This window comes from Leucopleurus acutus (assembly GCF_964270905.1).
Source record: "Leucopleurus acutus genome assembly, chromosome: 5".
NCBI classification, from domain to species: Eukaryota; Metazoa; Chordata; class Mammalia; order Artiodactyla; family Delphinidae; genus Leucopleurus; species Leucopleurus acutus.
In genome coordinates this window covers 15,891,610-15,916,709 of record NC_139147.1, presented here as the reverse complement: position 1 = coordinate 15,916,709, position 25,100 = coordinate 15,891,610, and the positions used below count along the sequence as shown (strand labels likewise).

Here is a 25,100-nt window from a genome sequence, read left to right as displayed (position 1 = left end):
ATTACAGCACCAAGAAGTTTGCAACAATCAGTCACATCCCCTCCCTTTTACTATAAAAGAAGCCTGAATTCTAACTCAGGTAAGATGGTTCTTTGGGACACTAGTCCACCATCTTCTCAGACTGATGGCTTTCTGAATAAAGCTGCTATTCCTGAACTCTTCTCTAGATTTATTAGCTTGTCATGCAGTGAACTGTATGAGCTTGGGACTCGGTAACAATGTCGAGATTGAGTTTTCTTGAATTGACATCTCTACAGAGAAACCAAAAGCCTAGGTAGGAATATGACTTTCTTACCTAACCTCACTTTAAATAGAAATGGATGGGGTAAAGTTTCATAAGCCAGGGGAAAGATTCAGTTTATGATTCCTAAACTAAAATATCACTGTGCAGAAAAGAGAAGTGAATGATGAGTATCCATGATGATCATTTTCATGAAAACTTGGTTTCAAAAAGACCCTGAATTTTATTCATGATTTGTCTTTTTTTACAAAAAAAAGGAAAGGGTAATCATTAACCACAGAGATTAACTGGAAATGTTGTCTATTTCTGTGCTTTATCCTGTATAAACACAATGTAATTATGACTTCTGTTGGGAACTTCAATAAAACATGACTTAAGACTACAGCAAGGGTGCCATTAAAATGTGAATATTAACTTTCCAATAATTTCTAGAAATTGAAATGGAATCTGTTTGGCAATAACATGACATTTTGACACCAATGAAAATATTTTATGTGGTTATGTAAGTGATAAAAATGAATGTTTTATAAAAATTTACCCAGAAGGACTTATAACTAGGAAAAACAGTCATAATTAACAAGATTTCATAAAGTACACAGCAGCCAAAGATAACTTTTAGACCAGCTGAAGGTGATGAGGTCATTGCTGATCCTAAGTTCATAAGATCTGAGCACATGTAGAGATTTTTTAAAGCAGTTAGAAGAATTAATTTTCCAACATAGAGAGGCTGAGAGAGTCTCCCTCTTCTATGTGACTTTGCATTGTGCCAAAGTAATGGAATTGAATGCATACTTGAGCTTTTCTAGCAGCCGTTCCTATGGTGCAGAAGTAAATGTGTCAACCCTGGTACTGACCAGCTGGAAAAGAGACGTGAGACTACTATTTCTGAATGTATTATGGAGCCTAGATTTTGTTTCCAGGGTAGAATGTGTCCAAAGCAACCAAATTTAAGAAGAGGGTTGTGAAATTATCCAGTGGATGAGTAACCATCTTAACAGTTCAACTGGCTGATGCAAAAAGAGCTGTATTGGCAGGTAACCATACCGCTTACTGTGCTGGCTGTGCAGTATTGGAGAGATTCTTTTTAACATTTTTAACTGAGATTTTTATAGCATGAGAATATTAACAACAGCAATGTCAGAAGAACAAAAACCAATTCTGTCAAGTATATATATATGTATTTTTCAATATGAACATCATTGATCACTAAATTTATAAGGTCTACTGAGGATTTTTAAGTCAATAATAATTATGATAATAGTAATAATAATAGAAGGCATTTCATTAATTAAAACATGCTTATCTTTGACTCCACATTTAACTGTAATTTTCATTAAAATATTTAAAATTATACTTCTAAATCTAACCAATAACAAATATATATATATATATGTATTTTAGTGTGTCATAGTATGTTTTTAAAACTGTTTTAGATTCACAGCAAAATTGAATGGAAAGTACAGAGTTTAAATATACCCCCTTCCCCTACACACATACTGCCTGCCCACAATCAACATCCCCCACCAAAGTGAGATATTTGCTACAATCGATGAACCTTCACTGACACATTATTATCAACCAAAGTCCATAGTTTACAATTCGGCTTCAGTCTTAGTGTTGCACATGCTATGGGCTTTGATGAATGTATAATGCCATGTATCCACCATTTTGTATCATACAGAATAGTTTCACTGCCCTAAAAATCCTCTAGCCTCTATCTGTTCACCCTCCTTCCCCACTAAACCCTGGCAACCACTGATATTTTTACTGTTTCTATAGTTTTGCCTTTTCCAGAATGTCATATAGTTAGAATCATGCCATATATCACCTTCTCAGTTTGGCTTCTTTCCCTTCAAAATATACATTTAATTTTCCTCCATGTCTTTCCATGGCTTGATAGTTCATTTCTTTCGAGAGCTGAATAATATTCCATTGTCTGCAACGTATCACAGTTTATATATCCACTCACCTACTGAAGGACATCTTGGTTGCTTCCAAATGTGGGCAATGATGAATAAAGCTGCTTTTGTTTGGATATAAGTTCTCCATTCCTTTGGATAAATATCAATGATTGCTGGATCATATGGTAAGAGTATGTTTAGTTTTGTAAGAAACCACAAAACTGTCTTCCAAAGTAGCTGTACCATTTTGCGTTCCCACCAGCAACGTATGAAGGTTCTTATTGCTCCACATCTTTACCAGCATTTGGTGTTATCAGTGTTTTGGATTTTGGCCATTCTAATAGGTGTATACTCATACCTCATCATTTTAATTTGAGATTTCCTAACTATACTTACTTACAATCTGTATGTCTTCTTTGGTGAGGTGTCTGTTCAGATTTTTGCTCAGCTTTTAATTAGGCTGTTTGTTTTCTTATCGTTGAGTTTTGAGAGTTCTTTGTATATCTTGGATAACAGTACTTTACGTGTCTTTTGCAAATATTTTCTCCCAGTCTGTGTCATAGTGTTTTAAGTGTAGTGAACAACCCTGAAATGTTGATGCTTCATGAAAACAAACAAACGAAAATTTTTGAAAAGAATTCTTTTGTTGGAAAGATTTAGAGTCATTCTTGAAGATGCACTAAAAATGTTCTATCTTCGACTCGTGTGTTATTTCACTAACCACTAAACTATAGTGGAATTAACTTAAATAATCTACATAACCCCCTTACATCAAGAGGAGACTTGTAAACTAATCAAGGTTGGTTCCACTCTTGGATATCATGAAGAGAGCCAGCTGCAACTTGTGGTTTCTATTAAAATGCAAGCCAGGCTAAGATGAGACAAGAACCAGCTAAATATATCTTGCCAGAAAAAACGAGGAGATATTCTCTCTTATGTAAGAGGCTTATACCAAAGCCTTTTTAAGAGTAGAAATATACCTTGCTGCAATATGCTATTAGACTCCATTGCCACTGAGAAAAAAGAATTCTCACTAAGAAGATGAAATCAAAATGCCTAAGCATTTGATTTGACTACCATACCACCAAAACCACCTGTAATGATGGAACCAAATATCCTTAAAGTAACAAATGTAAAACATCTCTGAAATAAGAAGGTATTATCACAACATACCAGAAAATGCAGGGAATCCCCATGTATCAGTGAGGGTTTGGTTGCATACCATAGGATCCACTCCAGTTAGTTCAAGCTAAAAGGAATTTTTTTAAATATGATATCCAATGGGTATTATAATCATTGAAAGGCTTAAAGATCAGCTCTGAGCTGAACTTCCAGAAACACCTCCTAAAGGCACATTACAGAACTGAGCTACTGGCCCTGCCACAGTCAGGAAACCATGGAATCAGGAATCAGCTGCTGCAGCTGCTAACTGCAGACTCAACTCACATATAGCCCCATCTACAGCTGCCAAATGAAGGAACTGTGCTCTGCCTCTCGATACCCATGAAGCTAGAGGCCTAACACTGAGAATCCTGTCACAGGTGTTGCAAAAAAATCAAACTCCTCTACAACTCAGCTTGCCAGCAGAAATAACACAGGCAAGAAGTCAGCCTCTACATCAGAGTGTTCCACTCTTCCTTCCAAAACTTACGTGGTTGTAAATGATTGGTGGGATTTAAATCACATCTAAAACTGGAGCTTCAGGGGAATCTAAAAAATGTAGTTTTTGAGGGTTGCAGCCTCAGTAATCCAGGAAGACTTACTATAAGGAAGATGGAAAGGATACAGGGAGTGAGGTGACACAGTGTCCCACTCATCCTAAAAAGGGAGCAGGAAGGATGTGACTGTCAGAGGAAAGTCAGGAGTGACTAGAGAATGCCAAGTGTACAGGTTGTGGACACTAGGAGTTGGAGGGAATCCTGGGGCAACCACCAGGGTGGCTGATTCCATCAATATCAGAGCAGTAGGCAGGCGATTTCTAACTCCCCTCTAACTCTCTCTGTTGAGTAGATAACAGACACAGACTGGAGTATTGGGTATGAGTGTTGGGCCAGAGGCCATGCTTAAGAGAAACAGGGAGCTCCACTTCCTTAAGAGAAGTTACTGGTATGCCCTGCCTGGCAGCACAACACCTCATCTTCTCAAAATCCCTGGAGGCTGACTGTGGTATGCATACTGCTTTCATACGTGGGCTAACAGAACGTCAACTACAAAGATGAGCATGCAACTGAAAATTAAACAACTGAGGTAAACACCATGAAAGAGAAACATACAACATAATGAAAAGAGGAAACTTCACCAAATTCGAATTTATACAGCAAACAAATGGAAACTTCAAAAAAAAGTAAATCTCAAAGGGATGAGAATAGATATTGCCTCCATGAAACAAAAGATTATAATTTTTTAAAACCCTATACTAGGAAGAAAAAGGCTTACCAAATAAAAATCTCACTAGAGAAGGCAAAAAGCAAAATACGTTCAACTAAAGAGAGGACACATTAGCTGGAAGCCTAAATTTCCCTCAGAATGGCAGAGATGGTGTAGAGAGTGCTGTAGTATGTCACCCAGATTCCCCCTTAGGGACCAAGGCACTCCACCACCTTTGGCTGCTGACAGCTCACAGCCAAGTCTCTCTGCAGGAATTGTCCTTAGGAAAGAGAACTGCCTGCCCAAGGTTATATGTCCTTTCCCCAAAGGCACACAAGTCCCCTTGCTTGAATTTGGGACAATCTGAAGGGTCATCCCAGCTTCAGAGCTCCATGTAAGGTCAGCTGAGGCCTTGGTTGCAACTGCATCATGGCTCAACTTCTCCCTTTTCCCTACATTGCCTCTCTCCCCCTCACAGATATTGTTTCTTAGAGAACTTTGGCAGTAAACTTCCTGTACACACACCTCAGAGTCCATTTCAGGTAGCCCAATCTAAGACAGATTGAAAGCAGAAAAATAAAAAGACCTGAAGACACCTAGGTGTATCTCCATCTATATGACTGGATTTCCAGGAGATAAGAACAGAGAATGAAGGAGAGGGAAAAATCAAAGAAAACATAGAAATACACTTCCCAAAACTGATGGAAGAAAGACTGATAACATTGAAAGAGTCCACCAAGTATTTAACAAAATGAAAAGTATATATACACATATAGTATTAGTTGGTGTTCTCCAGAGAAACAGAACCAGGATGTGTATATATAGGAAGAGTTCTATTTCAAGGCATTGTCTTGCAGAATTACAGAGGCTGACAAGTCCCAAGATATGCAAGGTGGTCCAGCAAGCTGGAGACCCCAGAAGAGCTGATGTGGTAGTGTACATTCAAAGGTTATCTGGTGCAGAATTCCCTTTTGCTCTGGGGAGGTCAGTCTTTTACTCTATTCAGACCTTCAACTGATTGGGTGTCAGCCCACCCACATTGGGGAGAGCAATCTGCTTTAATACAAGTGAACTGATTTAAATATTAATCTCATCTGAAAACACCCTCACAGAAACATCCAGAATAAAGTTTGACCAAGTTTCTGGGCACCATGTCTCAACCAAGCTGACACATAAAATTAACCATCACACATACAGATATACTTACGGATATGCATCTCCTACCTTGAGTCTTTCAGAAAACCAAAAATATACATTTCCAGGGCCAAAATTAAATTTTCCATAAAGGAATAAGACTCAGATTAGCACTACATCTCATCAGCAGCACTGGATGTTAGGAAGACACTGGAGAAATATTTTCAAAATCCTAAGGGAAAGTGATTCTCAACCTAGAATTCTTTATACACACACACTACTTCTTAGGTTGAAGAGTAAAATAAAGATATTTGGGATATTACCATCAGTAATCATTAATAAAGGATGTATTCCAGCTAAATATGAGTCCTAGGAAAAAACATGGGATACTATAAATATGTGGGTCAGAGAGCCAGTAGAGTCATTAAATTAAAATCACTGTCAGCTGTTTTTAAAAAAAACAAAAGTATCTTCTAAATTCTCAGGTGATCCCAACATGGGAAATGGGGTTGGGAGACATTAGGAGAAACCAGTGAAAACATGCTAAAATTTTTATCTTTATTAAGAGAGGATATGATGCTGATCAGTGGGAACACCGTGAGAACATAATGTCTTTGTGCGCATGTGTGTGTTTCAAAGTTTAAGGGTGAAAAAATTACAGTGAAAAAAGGACAAAGGCATAGTAAGCAAATGGAAACAAAAAGAAAGCAGTGCTGTGTTCTTAATCTTAAGCAAGGTTGAATTCACAACAAAAAGCAGTAAGCAAGACAAAGACATTTTATAGTAAACATAATCCTCAGATAAGATGTATTGATCATAAATATCAATGACCCAACTGGTATATCATGAAAAACTACCAAAAAATATATAAGTAGACAGAAGCATGCTAATAATGAAAGACTTTTGATTGCGTCAATTATAAACAATTAAATCACTTCATTCAGGCCATAGAAAATCAAGTAGATATAAAATAAGATTCTAGAAGATCTAACGACCTAATAAGGTAGATCCAATTAATATAGTGAAGTCTATACTTTAAAACCAGAAAATAAAGTGCAGAGAGTGGGAAAGACAATACTAAGCACAATGCAAGAATCAGAAACTTTAAAAGTAGATTTAATAAATATTTTTAAATATCTGCATAGCAAAAAATACTGAAAATCAAAATGCAGTAACAAACTGAAGGCAAATAATTACCAAACATATGAAAAACTTTCATGTAGTAGACAGCTCATGTTTTTTGCCCAGCATCTATATCAGTACCACAGTTTTGCTTTGGTGGATCATTCTGGCTCTCTGGTTGTGGTGGGCTCCCCGCCTTCGTGTCCCAAGACAGGCGGGGGAGCTCATGTCATCTACCTGGTCACAGGATCAAGTCAATCATTAGCACATGACCTATTCGAAGCCAATAAGAAAGAGCGAATGACAAGGACTTCTGTGCAAGCAACTGGAAAAAAAGACTCTTCCACTGAATTTGGTGGCATGAAGCTGTAAAGATGCAGCCATCCTGGTACCAAAAGGAGGATTAGCCTGAGAATGAAGCTGAAGAGGCAAAACTAAGGAACGAACCCCAGAGCCATATGTTGGTGCCTAAACAGATTAGTATTTAGTATTAGTATTAGTATCAGTATTCTCAATGTCTTTAAATATATGTGGGGCGGGGTGGTGGGCAGGCAGAGGATAAACAATTAGAAGAGATTTTGAGGCTGAACTTTGATATGCAGAAAACTATGCAAGTGAAAAAGTACTTATCACTAGGTGTTGTGGGTTGAATCATGCTGAGGTCCTAAGCCATCCACTCACCCCCACCTCTGTGTATATGCCTTTATTTGCAAATAGAATCTTTCCAAATATAATCAAGTTAAAATGAGGTCATACTAGAATAGGTAGGGCCCTAAATCTAATGACTGGTGTCCTAATAAGGAAAGATTTGGAGATACAAAGACATACAGGAAAGAAGGCCATGTGAAGACTAAGGGAGAGATGGGCGCTACACTGCCACAAGCCAAGGAAGGTCAAGGATTGCTGGTAACCCCCAGAAGTTAGGAGAGGCAAGGAAGGATTCTTACCTAGAGGCTTCATGGAGAGCATGGCCTGTCGAACAACTTGATTTTGAGTTTCTCACTTCCAGAACTATGGGAGAATAAATTTCTGTTCTTTTAAACCCCTTAGTTTGTAGTAATTTGTTATGACAGGCCTAAGAAACTAATATACTGGATAATTATTAACTTTAAGGAAAAGCAAAAAGTTGTACAAGAAAGCAAATGTAACTAGTATATTACACATCTGTTTTGAGTAGCATTTATATTAAAAAATGTAAAAAAATCACGATATAATCATATTGAGAACATGGGGAGAGAGGGAGTGGCAATTACATTTGTTTATTTGAGGCAGAAGAATTAAATTCTTGCCTTCTATCATGAGAACTTTACCTCCTACTATGGGAACTCAACAGATAACGCTAAAGTTGAGAAATCAAGTAATATCATTATAAGCTTGGTATATAGAAAGATGGGAATAGATGGCCAAAGAAACAGCTAAAAGTTGAAAATGGCCTCCCCTGGGAAATGAGACATGAGAAGTTGGGTGCTGGGGTGCTAGAGTGGATTGTTTTTTCATGATAAATCATGTAGAATTATTTGGCCTATGTATGTTATCAACCTCGGTAAAAATAAAAACAAAACCAAAAAGGAAAAATATGCAAAAATGAACAGACAATTCACAAAGGAAGAAACTCAAATGATGAAAATATGAACACATGCCTAACCTCAGTTACCAATTAGAACAATTTAATTTAAAATAAACAAAAAAATAAATCTAACAATATTAAATATTAAAATCTGCCACAAAGAGGTGGCAGAAATATAAATAAGTACAATTAGCTTGGGGAGAAATTTTGAAATTTGAAAATGTCAAGTAAATTTTAAAATGTGTACACATTACAACCCTGCTGATCCACTCTGGGTTGAATCCCAGGAAATTTCTGTAAAAGACCAGAAAAAGCCATGTTTAAGAAAGTTGATTACAGTGTCATTCATAACAGTGAAAACCTGGAAAATACTAAATGTTTACCAATTGATATTTATCCATGCCAGGTAGCAATTGTTTTATAATTTCAAAAAAAACTATGTGGCAATTAAGAGCAGTAAACTAACTTTACATACCAAAACACAAATCTCAGATAATGTTGAGTGAAAACGAAATTTGAAGAACAATACATCCAACCTATCACCAGTTACACAAATATGAAAACACATAAACCAGATGTTGTCTATGAATGTATGAATAAAAGCATGAAAACATGAGTTAGACGGATCCTAAGTCCATGAAATAAATTATTTTGGATTGAGGATTACAAAATGGAACTGAAGGTGAGTACAGAAAGAACACCCACTTCACTTGTAATATTTTAGTTCTTATATTTTAGAACTATTTTAAGGAAACATGAGAAAATACTACCAATTGTCAATTCTGGGTGTTGGATATTCAAGGTTTTTAAAAATGTTATCCAAGTACTTTGTATTTTTATTTCTCAAATTTAAATATTTTAGTGAGAAAGAAATTTCAAAAACTGACTCGAAAAGAATGCAAATACCTGAATAGTCTAATAACCTATAGAAGATTCCCCCAAACACCAGAGAACCACCCACTAAAAGCACCAAGCCCAATCGGTTTTATGGGTAGTTCTATCAAATGCTCCAGAAACGATGTCCTAAGGAAGCATAACCCTGATACAAAACAGAGCTAGATCATTAGCATTTCAAATTTAACAGTGTATTAACTAAAAGAAAAATGCATCGTTTTGCTCGAGTGAGGTTTATAAAAAGAGAGCATTCATGATTCAACATAAGAAAGGCAATTTCTGTACTATATTGCACTACTAAAAAATGAAATAAGGAAAACAAATCTTAATCTTAAGGCTCAACGTTGAAAGTTCAATGGATGTAAAAGAAAAAAAAGGTTAAATTTAGTAACCATTACATTATGTATTTTTTCAAATCTTTGCCAACTAGGAATAGAAGGAAACTTCTAAGTGTAGAATAGAGAGAGAAAACATTCCCCTTAATCAAAAACAATAGAGGCTGCCTCTATCCGGTGCTAGTCCACAAAATAAAACAAATTTTAATACTCTAAAGAAGAAAGTAAATGTTAGTAGCTGCAGATTATATAACCGTCTAATTAGACATTCCAGGTGCATCTGCTGACAACCTGTAAGCGAGGTGACCCTCCGCCCCCCGGTGCCCCGCCCCCACTGCTGGGCCTGCGCCCTTGCACGTACGCATGCGCATTGCGCATAAGCGTGGGCCGGAGGAGCGAAAGATGGCGGCGCCTTGTTTCCCTACGCCATTGCACAGGCATGTGGGCTGTGGCTCCTTCAGCGACGTGTACGAGCCCGCGGAGGACACATTTCTGCTGCTGGACGCGCTCGAGGCGGCGGCAGCCGAACTCACGGGGTGCGAGGAGGGCGAGGGTCCCCGCGGGAGAGGGCTCGGGAGTCCTGGAGAGGCGGCCGCGGGCGATCAAGGCAAGGACTGTCGCCGCCGTCCCCGAGAGGAGGCGGTGTCGGTCCACTTGGCGACAGTTGACACCAGAACACCGTAACTGAAGATTTTTTCCGTGGATACACGTAGTCAGTTTAGCGGGGATCTGTCCGCAGTTGCCAAGGTGGTGTTTTGGTTTCAGGGGCTCCATGCTTCCTCACCACGCCGGGATGTATCTTTTCCTATCAGCTGTTAACTGAGGACCCTAAGCCCCTGAGAGTAGCGATATTATAACACGTTCAAAAGCAAAACATTCTGAAAACGCTGCGTCTTAATATTACAACTTTTAGTAGATATCAGTGTCGCATGGCATTAATTTACTCAGTGCATAAAAGCATCCTCTAGCAATGGAAGGGCACAAAAAGGAAATGAGGTTGTAAAATATTGGAGTAGGGGAGTGTATTTAAACCCACTGAATAGCATACTCAGCTATCTAGCAACAGCCATTAGGCCCCATGTGACTACTGAGCACTTGAGATGTGACTAGGACTGAATTTTTCATTTAACTGTAAAAAATTTAAAGTTACATGCAGCTAGCTGCCTATAGAATATACCCTAGCTCCTAATAAGTATTAAAATTGAGTTGTTGAAGTGCTCATATAAGTTTTAAATTAATAATATAAAAAGAGTGAATACTTAAATTGTCATTTTTTAAATGAAGGAAATTTGGATAATTAGATTTATGTAAAAGATCAAGAGTTGAAATGGGTTTTCTCAGGATGAAACAAAGTTGTCAGGCTTCAAAGATCCATATTGTGTTTATTTATCCCTCTTGGTCAGATTTTTCCACGTGTAAAATGCCCCAACTATTATTAAAGTAGTTTTTCATTGTGAACGATGGAACTTTTGGATTTACTGGAATATAGAATGGAACAGTACTGTTTTATAACTTGTCTTTTACTATCAAGATATCACAGAAAGATTTACAAGCACAAAGTGCCTTGCAAAGTGTGCTGTAAAAGGAACTGATTTTGTTTTAAAGTCTTGGGTATTTCTGGTCTTGGAGTTTTAATTATTTATGAGGCCACAATAGTTATTTTCAAGTAGAAGCCGCCTGGTAAGATTCAACAGACCTTCCTACAGCACAGTAAAGGCTTGTCAGATGTGTAGAAATGGTTCCAAAAGTGAGAAACCCCTGGAGTTTGTTGTTTTTGAATAGTTGTTTGGAAAGTTAGGTGCTAGAGAGGCCCCTATATCCCATCAAACCTATTTCTGTAATGGGGATAATTCGTGCCTTTGATGTATATATATGATTATAGGGAAGGACAAATACAGTAGAATCAAGAATTTATTATATTCAATAGCATTCTTAGGAGTATTATTAATATTCTAAGATCAGATACTCAGATATTTTCCCAATTCAGTGTAGAGCTGTACAAATATGGAATTTCTTTGCTGCTCTAAATCTATTATCAGTAGAATGGGGGAACTTTTCTTTCCCTGGGATATGCTGATGGACTTATGAATTACTTCAAAGTGACAGAGAAAATGTTTTTCATAAATAAATATTGTAATAATATCCTATCATTTTAGGAAATACCAAACTAGAAGCTCCTTGTGGGAAGGGCTGATGTCTTCCATATTAATATTTCCAACCCTAAATTAACATTCCATGGTTTATGTAATGTTTTATAGAAATTAATTGAAAGCTACCTGTTATATTACTATTTTACAGACTTAAAATAAATTACATACCCCCAAACAGTTTTGAACTATGCAGTATTAAGCACAAAGTGGTTGTCGGAAATCAGCTTATTTATAAATTTCTTTTATATTTCCATATATTTGTAGGTGAGGGATGATGCTGGAGAAATAGACATAAAAGTAGCATGAGTTATTTTCCGAGTTGTGTTTTGTTGTTTTTTTTTTCCCGGTACGCGGGCCTCTCACTGTTGTGGCCTCTCCCGTTGCACAGCACAGGCTCCGGACGCGCAGGCTCAGCGGCCATGGCTCACGGGCCTAGCCGCTCCGCGGCATGTGGGATCTTCCCGGACCGGGGCACGAAACCGTGTCCCCTGCATCAGCAGGCGGACTCTCAACCACTGCACCACCAGGGAAGCCCCCCGAGTTGTGTATTTTAATACCACTACTAATACTTGTTTTATTTTGTTTTTTTAGAGTGGAAATATGCCTTGAAGTAGGGTCAGGGTCTGGAGTGGTATCTGCATTCCTAGCCTCTATGATAGGTCCTCAAGCTTTGTACATGTAAGTATACAAATTCATCCACATCTTGGTCTAAGAGATTCACTATGGATATAACTGCTTGAATGAAATCATTTTTGTAAGTAAATAATATGTATCTGATAGTGTCTATTTAAGCGTAGTAAGTACTCAGATGCAAGTTATGCTTCCCTAAAAGTTATAATTGCGTGTTCAAAACCATTCCATCATACTGCATAATTATATAAGAAGCATAATAATTTTAGGCCATCTCTAAATTTGAATCTTTTTTTAAAATTTTATTTATTTATTTTTGGCTGCGTTGGGTCTTCATTGCTGTGCGTGGGCTTTCTCTAGTTGTGGCGAGTGGGGGCTACTCTTCATTGCGGTGCGCGGGCTTCTCATTGCAGTGGCTTCTCTTGTTGCAGAGCACAGGCTGTAGGCGTGTGGGCTTCAGTAGTTGTGGCATGCAGGCTCAGTAGTTGTGGCTTGCAGGCTCTAGAGAGCAGGCTCAGTAGTTGCGGTGCATGGGCTTAGTTGCTACGTGGCATGTGGGATCTTCCTGGACCAGGGGTCGAACCCGTGTCCCCTGCATTGGCAGGTGGATTCTTAACCACTGCACCCAGGCTACTGGGACCCAGTCCCTCTCTCTCTTCCTCCCCTTCCCAGACCTTTGCCCCAGCTTTGCTGGCCAAGTCGTGGGTCTTTCTTCCATCCCTTCATTGCATGGTACAGTTCACTTTGGCCCTTTTCCATCCATTCCCACCTCATTGCTAACCACACAGTACATTCCAGCCCCTCCCCTCAGAGGCCTTCAGAAGGCCTACATTGGTTCCCTCATCCCCATCCTTGTTCTGCCCTCTTCCCTCACCAGCTGGTTTAGAAGGATTTGGAATTCCCTTTGTTTTTTTTTAGTACATTGTACGCACCAAAGTGTCAAGCCAGCCGTTGATAACACCCACCACATTCTGAGCTGCCTCTTCACCATTGTGCAGGGCAGTTTGCCTCCCTCCTGCTTCCCCACCTTCCTCCCTACCTCCTTAACTTTGTACTAGGCGGGCCTGGGCCTGCACTAGCTCAGCATCTTCTCAATTTTTTTCATATTATTTATTATTTTAATTTTCTATTAAATTATTGGAATAAAAAAATGAATCTTATTTCAGATAAATAAGTTGATTATCAGAAAAAATTGGAAGTTAATAAAATTTCTCTTTAGAAGATTTGAGAATATAGAAAATATAAAGAAGAAAATAAAAATCACCTTGGTGGTTCATTGTTTAAAACTCCACGCTCCCAATGCAGGGAGCCTGTGTGCGATCCCTGGTCAGGGAACTAGATCCCACCTGCATGCCGCAACTAAGAGTTTGCATGCCACACCTAAGGAACCCACCTGCTGCAACTAAGGAGCCCACGTGCCACAACTAAGACCAGGCGCAACCAAATAAATAATTTTTTTTAAATCACCTATAAATTTTACCACACATGGTCCAACTGTGTTTCCTTTATTTTTTTTTCCATTTCCTATGTTTTTCATTTAATATTTTATGATGAGCATTTTCCTTTTAAATTTCATTTTTGGTAGCTACATAGTATTCTCCTGCTGGATTCATAATTTAATAAATTCCTTCAGATATGTGTGCATGTAAGTGTATTCTTCTACTCTTGGACATTATATCAATATAACAATCTTTTTCGTCAATGTAACAAATCTGAGTTCTTTTTTTTATTCACCATTATTAAAGCATTCCAATTTTTTTATAGATCTACTTTATGTAAAAGGAGTAGAACATTCCTTGAATTTTTGTCCATAGACACAGGATGTAGTTGGTTTCTTTTCTGTTTATAGGTGCACTGATGTCAACCCTGAGGCAGCAGCATGTACCCTGGAGACAGCACGCTGTAACAAAGTCCACATTCAACCAATAATTACAGATTTGGTAAGCTGTTAGTTCTTGTCTAGTACTGTAATAATTAATTTTCTTTTCAAGTAAGTTAAGGTCAAGGTGATTTAGGTCAAAGAAACTTGAGTCATTAATTAACTTTTAACCCACTGAACAAAGTAAATTCTTGACTGAGATAATCCATCTTTTCCACAATTCAAGGGTACTTTCTCTTGGCCTGTATAGATCAGGTATCTTTCAGTCAGAAGAATGCTCAAACTGGCTTTAATAAAAAGAGTGAACAGTTTCAGGAACTCAAATGATGTTACAGGCATCTTTTTCTTAACTGTAAACTTCTCTCTAGTGGCTGTATTCCTCAGCAGTCGTTCCCTTCATGGTAACAAGATGCTTGCATGTATGTATCTTGTTTCTCAGCAACTTCACAGGGAAAGAAACACTTTCTATTCAGTTACTCTAGCAGAAGCCCCAGAATGAGTGCCATTTATATCAGCTTTAGTCATACGCCTATCTCTCAAGGGGAATTGGAATATGCACATGATTGGCTTGAGCCTGAGTCATAGTCCCACTCTGGCAGCTCGGTTGGGATAATCTAAGCCACTTGGATTGAGAATGAGAGGAGGTAGAGTTTCCCCAATGAAAGTCAAGGACATGTAATCAGAATGGGTCCTGGGCAGGTAAAAGCAACAAATGACAACTACAGAACCATCATTTTAAGTTACACATCGTACGTTTTTCAGTTCCAGTTTTTAAAACATTTTACATTATATTAGTAAGATTTGGATGATTCTGAACTTCTTTTCAGTTATAAATGTGAATGCCTTTTTATAAGCAAAAATCATAATAGTATGTACCAGGTGGGCATAAGAAATATAAAATGCTTTCCATGCTTCTTGACCTGTATTATTCTTGTACTGGTAAGGGTATTGAGCTTTTCTCTTTTTTAAACTCACAAATGATTTTGCAGTTTAGAAGGAATTAAGCCAAAGATCTAAGAAATTCTATACATATCACTAGAAGTTTTTACTGCCATTAAAAATTAGACTATCAATAAAGATAATCAGTGTGATGATTTTACTCTTTAAATTTTTATTTTATTTAGTTTTTAATTAATTTATTAATTTTTGGCTGCATTGGGTCTTTGTTGCTGCGCGCGGGCTTTCTCTAGTTGCGGCAAGTGGGGGCTACTCTTCGTTGCAGTACGCAGGCTTCTCATTGCAGTGGCTTCCCTTGTTACAGTGCATGGGCTCTAGGCATGCGAGCTTCAGTAGTTGCAGCACATGGGCCCTAGAGCACGCAGGTTTCAGTAGTTGTGGCTTGCGGGCTTAGTTGCTCCGCGGCATGTGGGATCCTCCTGGACCCAGGGATCAAACCCATTTCCCCTGCATTGGCAGGCGGATTCTTAACCACTGTGCCACCAGGGAAGTCCCTAAATTTTTAAAGTTGTTTCTTTAATGTGTCCATAATTAGTATTATATTTTTTTTGATAGAACAATAAAACTTTAGAGATACAAGAAATTCAGAATATCTATTTTTGTTAACAGAGGTAAGGGACACTTTTGAAAGTCACATAACTAATAAAGTGATAAATCCAGAATTTAAGCCCACATCTGCTGAATCAAAGTCGAGAGGTCTCACAGCTGTTTTATAACATGACTGGTGGTAGTCAGTTCTAAAGCTGTCAGAATCCATTCTTTCAGTAACGAAAGCTGACCATGATGCGGAGTGTTGACTTGTGGCAAAGAAGGTAGGAAGAGATAGGTATGAGCATAGGTATTGTGATCAGATTACAAAACTCTTTATATTTGCTTGTATTCAGAACACTGGACATAGGGTGTCACAGCTATCATATAAAAGAAAATCATTGTTTTGGTTAACTGAGTTTGTTCACAAAGTAGTACTTTCATTGTATTTCTTTTTTAGTTTTAGCAAAAAACCTTTTTCAAATATGTCTTATGCATTTCCTTACATTCTTAAAACAAAATGAACATAATTTTACCTTTTAGTGATTCAGGGTCATTAATATGAATATCAGTTATTATTCTGTACTATATGTGATAATGACTAAGGTTTGTTCAGGTGTTTCTGCCTTTACATTAAGTAGCTATAGCCTGCAGTGATTTTGAGTTTTTATTTTCTCTCCTCTTTGTCTGTCTTTTCACTTGCTTTATGTTGTCATGTTTCACTGCTACCCATTGATAGCACTTTCCTGTCTCTTTTCATGTGCTTTGTGCTAGAATACCAAACAATTAATTTAGTTAGACTTGTATTTAAACTAAGAGTTAAGGGATTCTGAATAAGTGCTTCTCACACAGAGTACCTTTTGCTGTATGGATTTAAAACTTGCTGTCAGAGGCCTTTTTTGCTTACTTCTTAATTCTTGGGTTTATTCTAGTGCTGTGAGACTATTCAAAAGGTAGATATGGATGAGTGAGGGTTGCCTGTAATTAGATTTTATATCCAGTCCACAGTGACTTCTCATTTAAATCCATTTTCTTTTTAATTCCGTAATTTTCTATTTTTTTAGTATCAATTTGTTCCTTTATTTGAAGTCCAGTACTGAAATGATTATTAGTATATAGTACCTCAGGGCCATCATAAGTAATTACACAGCAAATTCTTTTCTAATTTCCTTACTCAGCATTTCCTGAAAATTACATTTTTGAATTCTTTTTACAATTGGGAAACTTAATTTCTTTATGGAATTGAAAATAAAGCTTTTGGTTATTTCAAATGTACTTCCTCACCAATGTTATTACTAGAAAGAACAGCAGATTAACTAGTCGCCTTTCTACTTGCAGAAGATACACCTGAATTATGTTCCACAAAATAGTTATCTGTTCTCTTTTTAAATGAGTAGAGAAAGAAATTACCTTTGAAGAATAACAGGGTTGGAATTCGTGAGTGAGAGTCAGTGTGAAGTAATATTTGAAGGAAATGGCTTTAGGGGTGAGAACTCATCCGGATACAGCATTTTTACTTTGCTGTGCCTGTGAAGGTATAGGATGACATCATCAGACATAATTTTTTAAATACTTAGTTATTTAATTCAATCAGAGGGATGCTTTAAATGACATTTTGCCCTAAATATACTTTCTTTAAAAAGACATTTTTCTTATTCTATAGAAAGTTGTATCAGTTCAAATATTTATAAAATGCCAAACAACTGATGTTTTCAGGTCTCTTCCCACTATTTTTAGTCCTTTGTTTCTTTGATATCTAATTGTTTTAGCCAATACATATACAAGTAATTAAAGACGTAGAAAGAAAAATAAAATTCTGTCTTCTGATATTTTTGTCATTCATGTATGTTTTCTGTCATCTTGTAAAATATTTCCCTTGGTTATAGAAAATAAATGTTTAAGTTAGCAGCTATAACTTTAAAGTTGTGCACAAATCTATGCAGAATATGTGAGAGCTTGCCTCCGTCTTCTAAAAGTGAGCCCAGAATGTAAACATGTGAGCTGTTGAAGAGCAGAGTGTTCATTCTGATAAATAGTTTATTTTCGCTATTTTTAAGTAAATGCATATAATCTTTATCTGAATGAAAGTGTAAAGATATTTATCTCCATTTCTGTCTTAAATTTGGCTCTCTAACACATTTTTTCTAAAAACATGAGGGAGTATATTTAAAGATTGATTAGATGGATACCTATCTATCCATCTACTTATTTATTATTTCTGGGTCCAGCTTAAAATTCTGACTATTTTGAACATTTTTTAGGTCAAAGGCTTGCTACCAAGATTGAAGGAAAAAGTTGATCTTCTGGTGTTTAATCCTCCCTATGTAGTGACTCCACCTGAAGAGGTAAGACATACAACAAAATTTAATTACTAATATTTTCAGCTTTTTTCTATCTAAAAGTCAAACATACTTCATCATATGACATCAGTCAGCCGCTAATAACACAGACTGCTCTCATTTTACTTGTAATTATCAATTATTGGATACTATTGGTAGACATAGGAAAGGAACCTGAAACTAATGGAAATACAAACTGTGGTCCATATCTATTCTTTAAAATCCCATCCAAATCAAGCCATGGTGTTTAAATTCATGTATCTGTGTGTACCTTTATCATGAATAACAAATTTGCAAAAAAAAAATATTTTTAATCACCTTAAATTCACATAGGAATTATTTCTGAAAGCCTTAGCTTTCCTCCTTTCACAGGTGTCAGGAAGTGGGGGTGGGGGAAAGCAGTCCTCAACTCAGGTAGGAAAAAGCTGTAACCCTGACATGCATCGCTGTAGCATTTCCAGTGATGAAGAGGAAAACCGCAGTAACCATTTCCCAGTTTAAAGAAAGAATGGTCAAAGCAGACAAAAGTTTAGTGATGGACTAGCTAGCTTTCCTCTGAATTATTGTACCCATTTTATTCTTTGATGATCACTCTCTGGCAAGGCTGATAAATATTACATTCACCTTTACCAAGATGGGAAGGGTCTATATTGCTGCTGTTACTACTGAGAAGTTGTTGCTCCCCTGACATATGAACTCATGTGAGAAGGAAAGTCATTGTCATAAGGTGAACAGCAGTTTTGGGAAATGCAGCTTAATAAAACTTTTTTTAATATATAAATTTATTTATTTTTGGCTGTGTTGGGTCTTCGTTGCTGCACGCGGGCTTTCTCTAGTTGCAGCGAGTGGGGGCTACTCTTTGTTGTGGTACGCGGGCTTCTCACTGTGGTGGCTTCTCGTTGCAGAGCAAGGGCTCAAGGCACGTGGGCTTCGGTAGTTGTGGCATGTGGGCTCAGTAGTTCTGGCTTGCAGGCTCTAGAGCGCAGGCTCAGTAGTTGAGGCGCACGGGCTTAGTTGCTCCTCTGCATGTGGGAACTTCCCGGACCAGGGATTGAACCCATCTCCCCTGCACTGGCAGGAGGATTCTTAATCACTGCACCACCAGGGAAGTCCCTGCAGCTTAATAAAACTCTTTAGAAAAGCACTATGGAAATAAATATCAAGCGTGACCAGTAATCTCAGTCTTTGAGATCTAATTTAGGAAAATGATTAACAATAGAATATAAATTGTAATTTACAAAAATATGTTTAGTGCACCTTTATTTATGAAAACAAGTAATATGAACCTATATATGTAACAGAAGAGAGACAGTTAAGTAAATCATGGTTTATCAGGTCTACAGACTACTGGGAAGACTAGTGAATGAGGAGGAGATTCTGGGAACATGGTGAGATGAATGGGCTTCCTTTCTCCCACATTCCTACTCCTAAGCTGTGTGTGTAATTATGTAGGTAATTGAGTGTGGGCAATGACTTGGGCTTTGTCACAGTTGCAACAGAGAGAGCTAGTGTCATAATTTCCAGTAGCTGAGCAATTAGCTGGAGAGCAGGGTTAAATACAGCACAACAAAGATTTTCTGGAGCCTGAAAATATGTTTTACTATGTAAAACATTAGGAAATGAATTTAAAGATAATGTAGTCTCTGTCAAGACCTGAATCAGTGGTATGGAAACCAAATGAAAATATTTCAGTGCCTTGAGCATGAAGATAAAAAAAAAGGAAACAATGAAGGTAAAAGTTAAGAGACTTAGAGGTTAGATCCAGGAGACATACAAATAATAGGAGTTTGTACATATAAAAAGTTGTTGCTATACTTACTATTCCATCCCTCAACATGAGGTTAGGTACTGTTGGTTTGTACCTGTGACTTATAAAGGATCAGGGGAAGGCACAGCAAAGCCCAGGTAGTAGGCAGTCAGCAGACCACCAAACGTGACTCCTTCCAGAGATGAAAACTTCCCCTCCATGGCCTGTGAGAATGTGCTTGTTGCCAGGAGATCCTCCTGGAGGGTGGTCTCTAGTGCAAGCAGACAAACCTGGCTGAGCATCCCTGGGGGGCGTGTAAACAGGGTCCAGCACAGAGGGCTCCTAGTCCACACTGAAACAGAAGTGACAAGGGACAGGCTTGGCAAAAGCTGTCATCACCATGCACTCTTTCCAGGGGTAACTTTACCCTGTGAAACATCCAGAGAATGGGCTCCACCAAAATAAGGGAGTAAGCCAAGAAACGGGAAGATATGGGCCCCAGAAAAAGGGAATTCTTGGAATGTTAGAAAAGGGAAGTCTCCAGGATGAAAGGCATGACAAAAAAAGCAGAGGAACTGATAAATTCCCTAGTATGATTAACTATGTGGGAAATTATATTGAGGAACTTATGATAAATATGAGAATAATTTAGATACAAAAAAATTAAGCAAATGGACATGCTGAATGCCCATCAATAGCTAAATAAGAAATGATACTCTAACACAATAAAATATTATGCAGCCATTAAAAAGGAAATTGAACTATACCTGATCACATGAAGAGATTTCCATATGGTACTGTTGAGAAAAGCAAGATACAGGCAAGAATGTAGATATAATCCTTTTTTTGTAAAACACGGACAAAAAAGAAAAACGTGTGTGTGTGTGTATGTAAGATGGGAGGGTAGCAGACAAGCAAAACAGGAAAAGGGAAAAGTACAGTTTTTTTTTTTAAAGGAGGTATACGAACATATTTCTCTTAATTGTACATGTATATGGTTATAGGTATAAAGAAATTCATTTTTACGGGCTTGCGGGATCTTAGTTCCCCAACCAGGGATCAAACCTATCCCCCCTGCAGCAGAAGTGTGGAGCCCTAACCACTGGACCGCCAGGCAATTCCCAAGAAATTATTTTTAATGGGGAAATATATGCCATGATAAATGAATAAAAGCAGAATGTATAATTGTATGTAAATAATTTAAACTAAAATGTGGACAAAAACCATTAAAGGGATTAGGAAGAAAATAATTGTATTAGGGTTTAAGTAGTTTTTGAGTGATTTCATCAAGATATTCTTTTTTTTAACATTTTTATTGGAGTATAATTGCTTTACAATGGTGTGTTGGTTTCTGCTTTATAACAAAGTGAATCAGTTATACATATACATATATCCCCATATCTCTTCCCTCTTGCATCTCCCTCCCTCCCACCCTCCCTATCCTACCCCTCTAGGTGGTCACAAACCACCTAGCTGATCTCCCTGTGCTGTGTGACTGCTTCCCACTAGCTATCTATATTACATTTGGTAGTGTATATATGTCCATATATACACTACCACTCTCTCACTTTGTCCCCTTCCCCGTGTCTTCAAGTCCATTCTCGAGTAGGTCTGCATCTTTATTCCTGTCCTGACCCTAGTTTCTTCATGAACACTTTATTTTTTCCTTAGATTCCATATATATGTGTTAGCATATGGTATTTATTTTTCTCTTTCTGACTTACTTCACTCTGTATGACAGACTCTAGGTCCATCCACCTCACTACCAATAACTCAATTTCATTTCTTTTTATGGCTGAGTAATATTCCATTGTATATATGTGCCACATCTTCTTTATCCATTCATCTCTCGATGTATTCTTAAGTTTTAGAAACAATATACAGTGTTAAGCATCTAAAGATTTTTAATACTATATAAACTCATGGGTTTTGTTTCTATACTGTAATTAGATCATGGTAGGAAAAAATGCTTCAATGTACTTTTATGTAATAAATGGGTTCCTGAAAAAGGGCTGTAGTACTCTCAGTAATCTAGAAGACAGCCAGATACAGTGAGACATTTTGAAACTTTGTTTCTGCAGAGTAGATCTCTTATAATACAAGTTCTCCCTTTTAGTTTCTTCCTAATTGTTCTATATTAAGAATTTAAACATTGTATTAATAGTATCAACTATTATTAAACCACATTATTATGCACAGAGCACTGTTCTCAAACTTTAAATATACTTCCTCATTTATTCCTAAAGGACAAAAATAATTTTTTACCATTTTCCTAATTTTACAGATAAAACTGTTGTTTTTCTAATTTTACAGGTAAGAGAGGAAACTAATTCATCAAGATTACAGACTTATCTATATAAGATTTGGAGACATGAAGGGTTCTGTAAGGGCGTTTTCTCCTGTAGTGCCAGCTGCCATAATTAAATGTGAAATGGTGACAGATATTTAGGACCTTTAGCTTTATGTTGCTAATCACACAAAGATTTATCCCAAGGGCAAAAGAAAAAAAAGATTACAGGCTTATGCAAGGTCACACATGCTAGGAAATGATGGGGCTCAGATTCAGCTTTACTGCTGCCTCCTCATCAGCAGTAAAATAAAAAGTACATTACTGTTTGGTGAACGTTACTTGTCAAAAAGATTCAGTTTTTTTTAATGTAACTTAAGTCAAAACAGAACAATCTTTCTAATTGGTCACAGGTAAGGAGTCACGGGATAGAGGCAGCTTGGGCTGGTGGCAGAAATGGTCGTGAAGTCATGGACAGATTGTTTCCACTGGCTCCAGAGCTCCTTTCACCAAGAGGATTGTTCTATTTAGTCACCATTAAAGAAAACAATCCAGGTAATACAGACCAGTTTATCTTTTAACCATTTACTTTGCTGAAATCAAGGCTAATTATGTCAAAGATGGTAGTAACCCAGAATGTTAATGAATGTAATCACTGACAACAGATAATACAGACATAACATTCATGTTGAAAGAGGAGAGAGATTTTTTAGAGGTAGATTTTTCTGATTTTAAAGAGTATTGTCTTTTTTGGAGTGAGGGAGATTTTTTTCCCTAATTTATCAACTAATATTCAAATACAGAATCTATAATCTTCTTAAAACACCTCACCCTCAGTTCACCCTGTGAATTTTCTCTCTATATTCTAGTCTTCATGTCTTGGCAGTTCTGCTGCATACTCTTTAGTTCATCTGAAGTTTTATCATGAAAGGTATCTCCTGATAGGATTTTTATATCTTGGTTTTCAGATTACTTGGTTAACTAAATCGACCATAATCTCTCTTCTCTTTTCTGTACATCTCAGGTTTGATTATTATCTTATATGTTACATTCTCAGCCCCTCAAATCACATCATATTTAACTAGGGTTTTCGGATTGTTTGGTTTTGAGGGTTTGTTTTTTGTGACTCCAGTTTCTTGGTTTCATCTTTTTAGTGTTAGTTATTTAGAAAGAGAAGGTCTTGCTTTTTTCAGGACTCTTTAAAGAAATAAGCTACTTCATTTACTACCACTTTTCAATGTCAGTATATGATTTGCACACACTCTTGTTGGCATTTTTCATCCAAAAGGGAGGATATAGGGCAGAGATTAGAGCCAAGCAACTAAAAAATGAATCATTTACTGTAATAGCAAGTATAACTAACGTTTCTGTTGAGTCCAGAGTAGGCTACCACTGCAAAGCAGTTATTCAGTCTGATTAGAATTCTCAGCAACACCCTGAAAATCCAAGGTGCTCTCATCTGTCTGAAGTCCAAGTTCACTTCAATGGAAATTACATGGTATACGCTATTTTCTTAGATAAATAGAATTTGTAAATAGTCTGTGTTTATCATCTTATTAAACTGTTTAGTGATAATATGTACTTCACCATATGATTTAATTGGATTTTACCTTTTGTTTTAATTTTCGTTTTAGAAGAAATTTTGAAAATAATGAAGACAAAAGGTCTACAAGGGACCACTGCACTTTCCAGGCAAGCAGGCCAAGAAATCCTTTCAGTCCTCAAGTTCACCAAGTCCTAATCTACAGTGTGTGCTACTGAAAGTTGCATGCATTTGGCATATTTTGAAACAGAAGTCATTTCTTAGTTAACAAATAAAGTCAGAAATTTGTCATATAGAAAAAGGCAGAAGAGTAAGGCATTTCCTTTTGCCCAGGAATCAGGCCTACAGAAATATTTGCACAAATGCAAGTAAATATATATAATATATATATAATTTGAATTTTATATATTACATATATGTGGAGAATATATAATAAATTATATTTGTAGGGCTTCCCTGGTGGCGCAGTGGTTGAGAGTCCACCTGCCGATGCAGGGGACACGGGTTCGTGCCCCGGTCCGGGAAGATCCCACATGCTGGCGGAGCGGCTAGGCCCATGAGCCATGGCCTCTGAGCCTGCACATCCGGAGCCTGTGCTCTGCAACGGACGAGGCTACAACAGTGAGAGGCCCGCGTATCGCAAAAATATATATATATATATGTGTATTTGTATATGAAGAGGATGTTCATTTCAGCATTACTTGTAATGGCAAAGCAATGAAGTTAACCTAAATGTCCATCAGCAAAGGGATTGGTAAAATAAATTACAGTATGTTCATGTTACTGAACATGAGTGACATATCCAGCCATTAAACACAAGTAAGTTCTGTATATACTGAACCAGAAGAGGTTCATGATGTACTACTGATTAGTGAAAAAAATCAAGTTGCAAAATAGTACTAACCTATATGTATATTTTTGAAAAACTAACAAAGAAAGTTTGTGTGTATGTGTATATAAGAAATTCTCAAAAGGTAAATAACAGGTGGGAATAGAGGAACTTTCATTCTTTTGTGTTGGCATTTGTACAATCATAGTGTATTCTGTAATTAAACACAATCGTTTATTTAAAAGGTTTTAAGTTTACCTTTACTTATTGTCTCCATTCTCTTTCTATTATTTAGAATGGCTTCTTCCTCCATTCTTCTCCTTGGTCACGTTTTTCCGACTTTTTATCCTCTATCATATATTTCTGTTTTCTTCTTGCATATATATTGCAGACTGCTTTCATTTTTTTCTTAGGTCCAGGAGAGTTGTATGTAAATAAACCCAGTACTCAAATTAATCACATTTTTAAGAGCCCACATGTATCTTTCAAGAAATGTCAAATTACCTTTACTAAATTTAGGAACCTCTTCTGTAACTTCCCCACCATTTAAAATATACAGTTGACCCTTGAACAACATGGGTTTGAACTGTACGGGTCCACTTATACACAGATCTTTTTCAATAAAGACACACTACAGTATTTCACAATCA

The 25,100-nt window shown here is 37.1% G+C and overlaps 1 protein-coding gene across 1 annotated transcript; it reads left to right on the top strand.

The window, feature by feature from the left end:
* The first annotated feature begins 9,955 nt into the window (after nt 1–9,955).
* HEMK2 (HemK methyltransferase 2, ETF1 glutamine and histone H4 lysine) lies at nt 9,956–24,638 on the top strand. Its single transcript, XM_082839648.1, has 6 exons — nt 9,956–10,097; nt 12,303–12,389; nt 14,191–14,281; nt 17,967–18,050; nt 22,492–22,633; nt 23,713–24,638. The coding sequence occupies exons 1-6, from the start codon at nt 9,964–9,966 to the stop codon at nt 23,817–23,819; spliced, it is 645 nt and encodes a 214-aa protein (XP_082695774.1). The 5' UTR covers nt 9,956–9,963; the 3' UTR covers nt 23,820–24,638.
* Nucleotides 24,639–25,100: the final 462 nt, after the last annotated feature.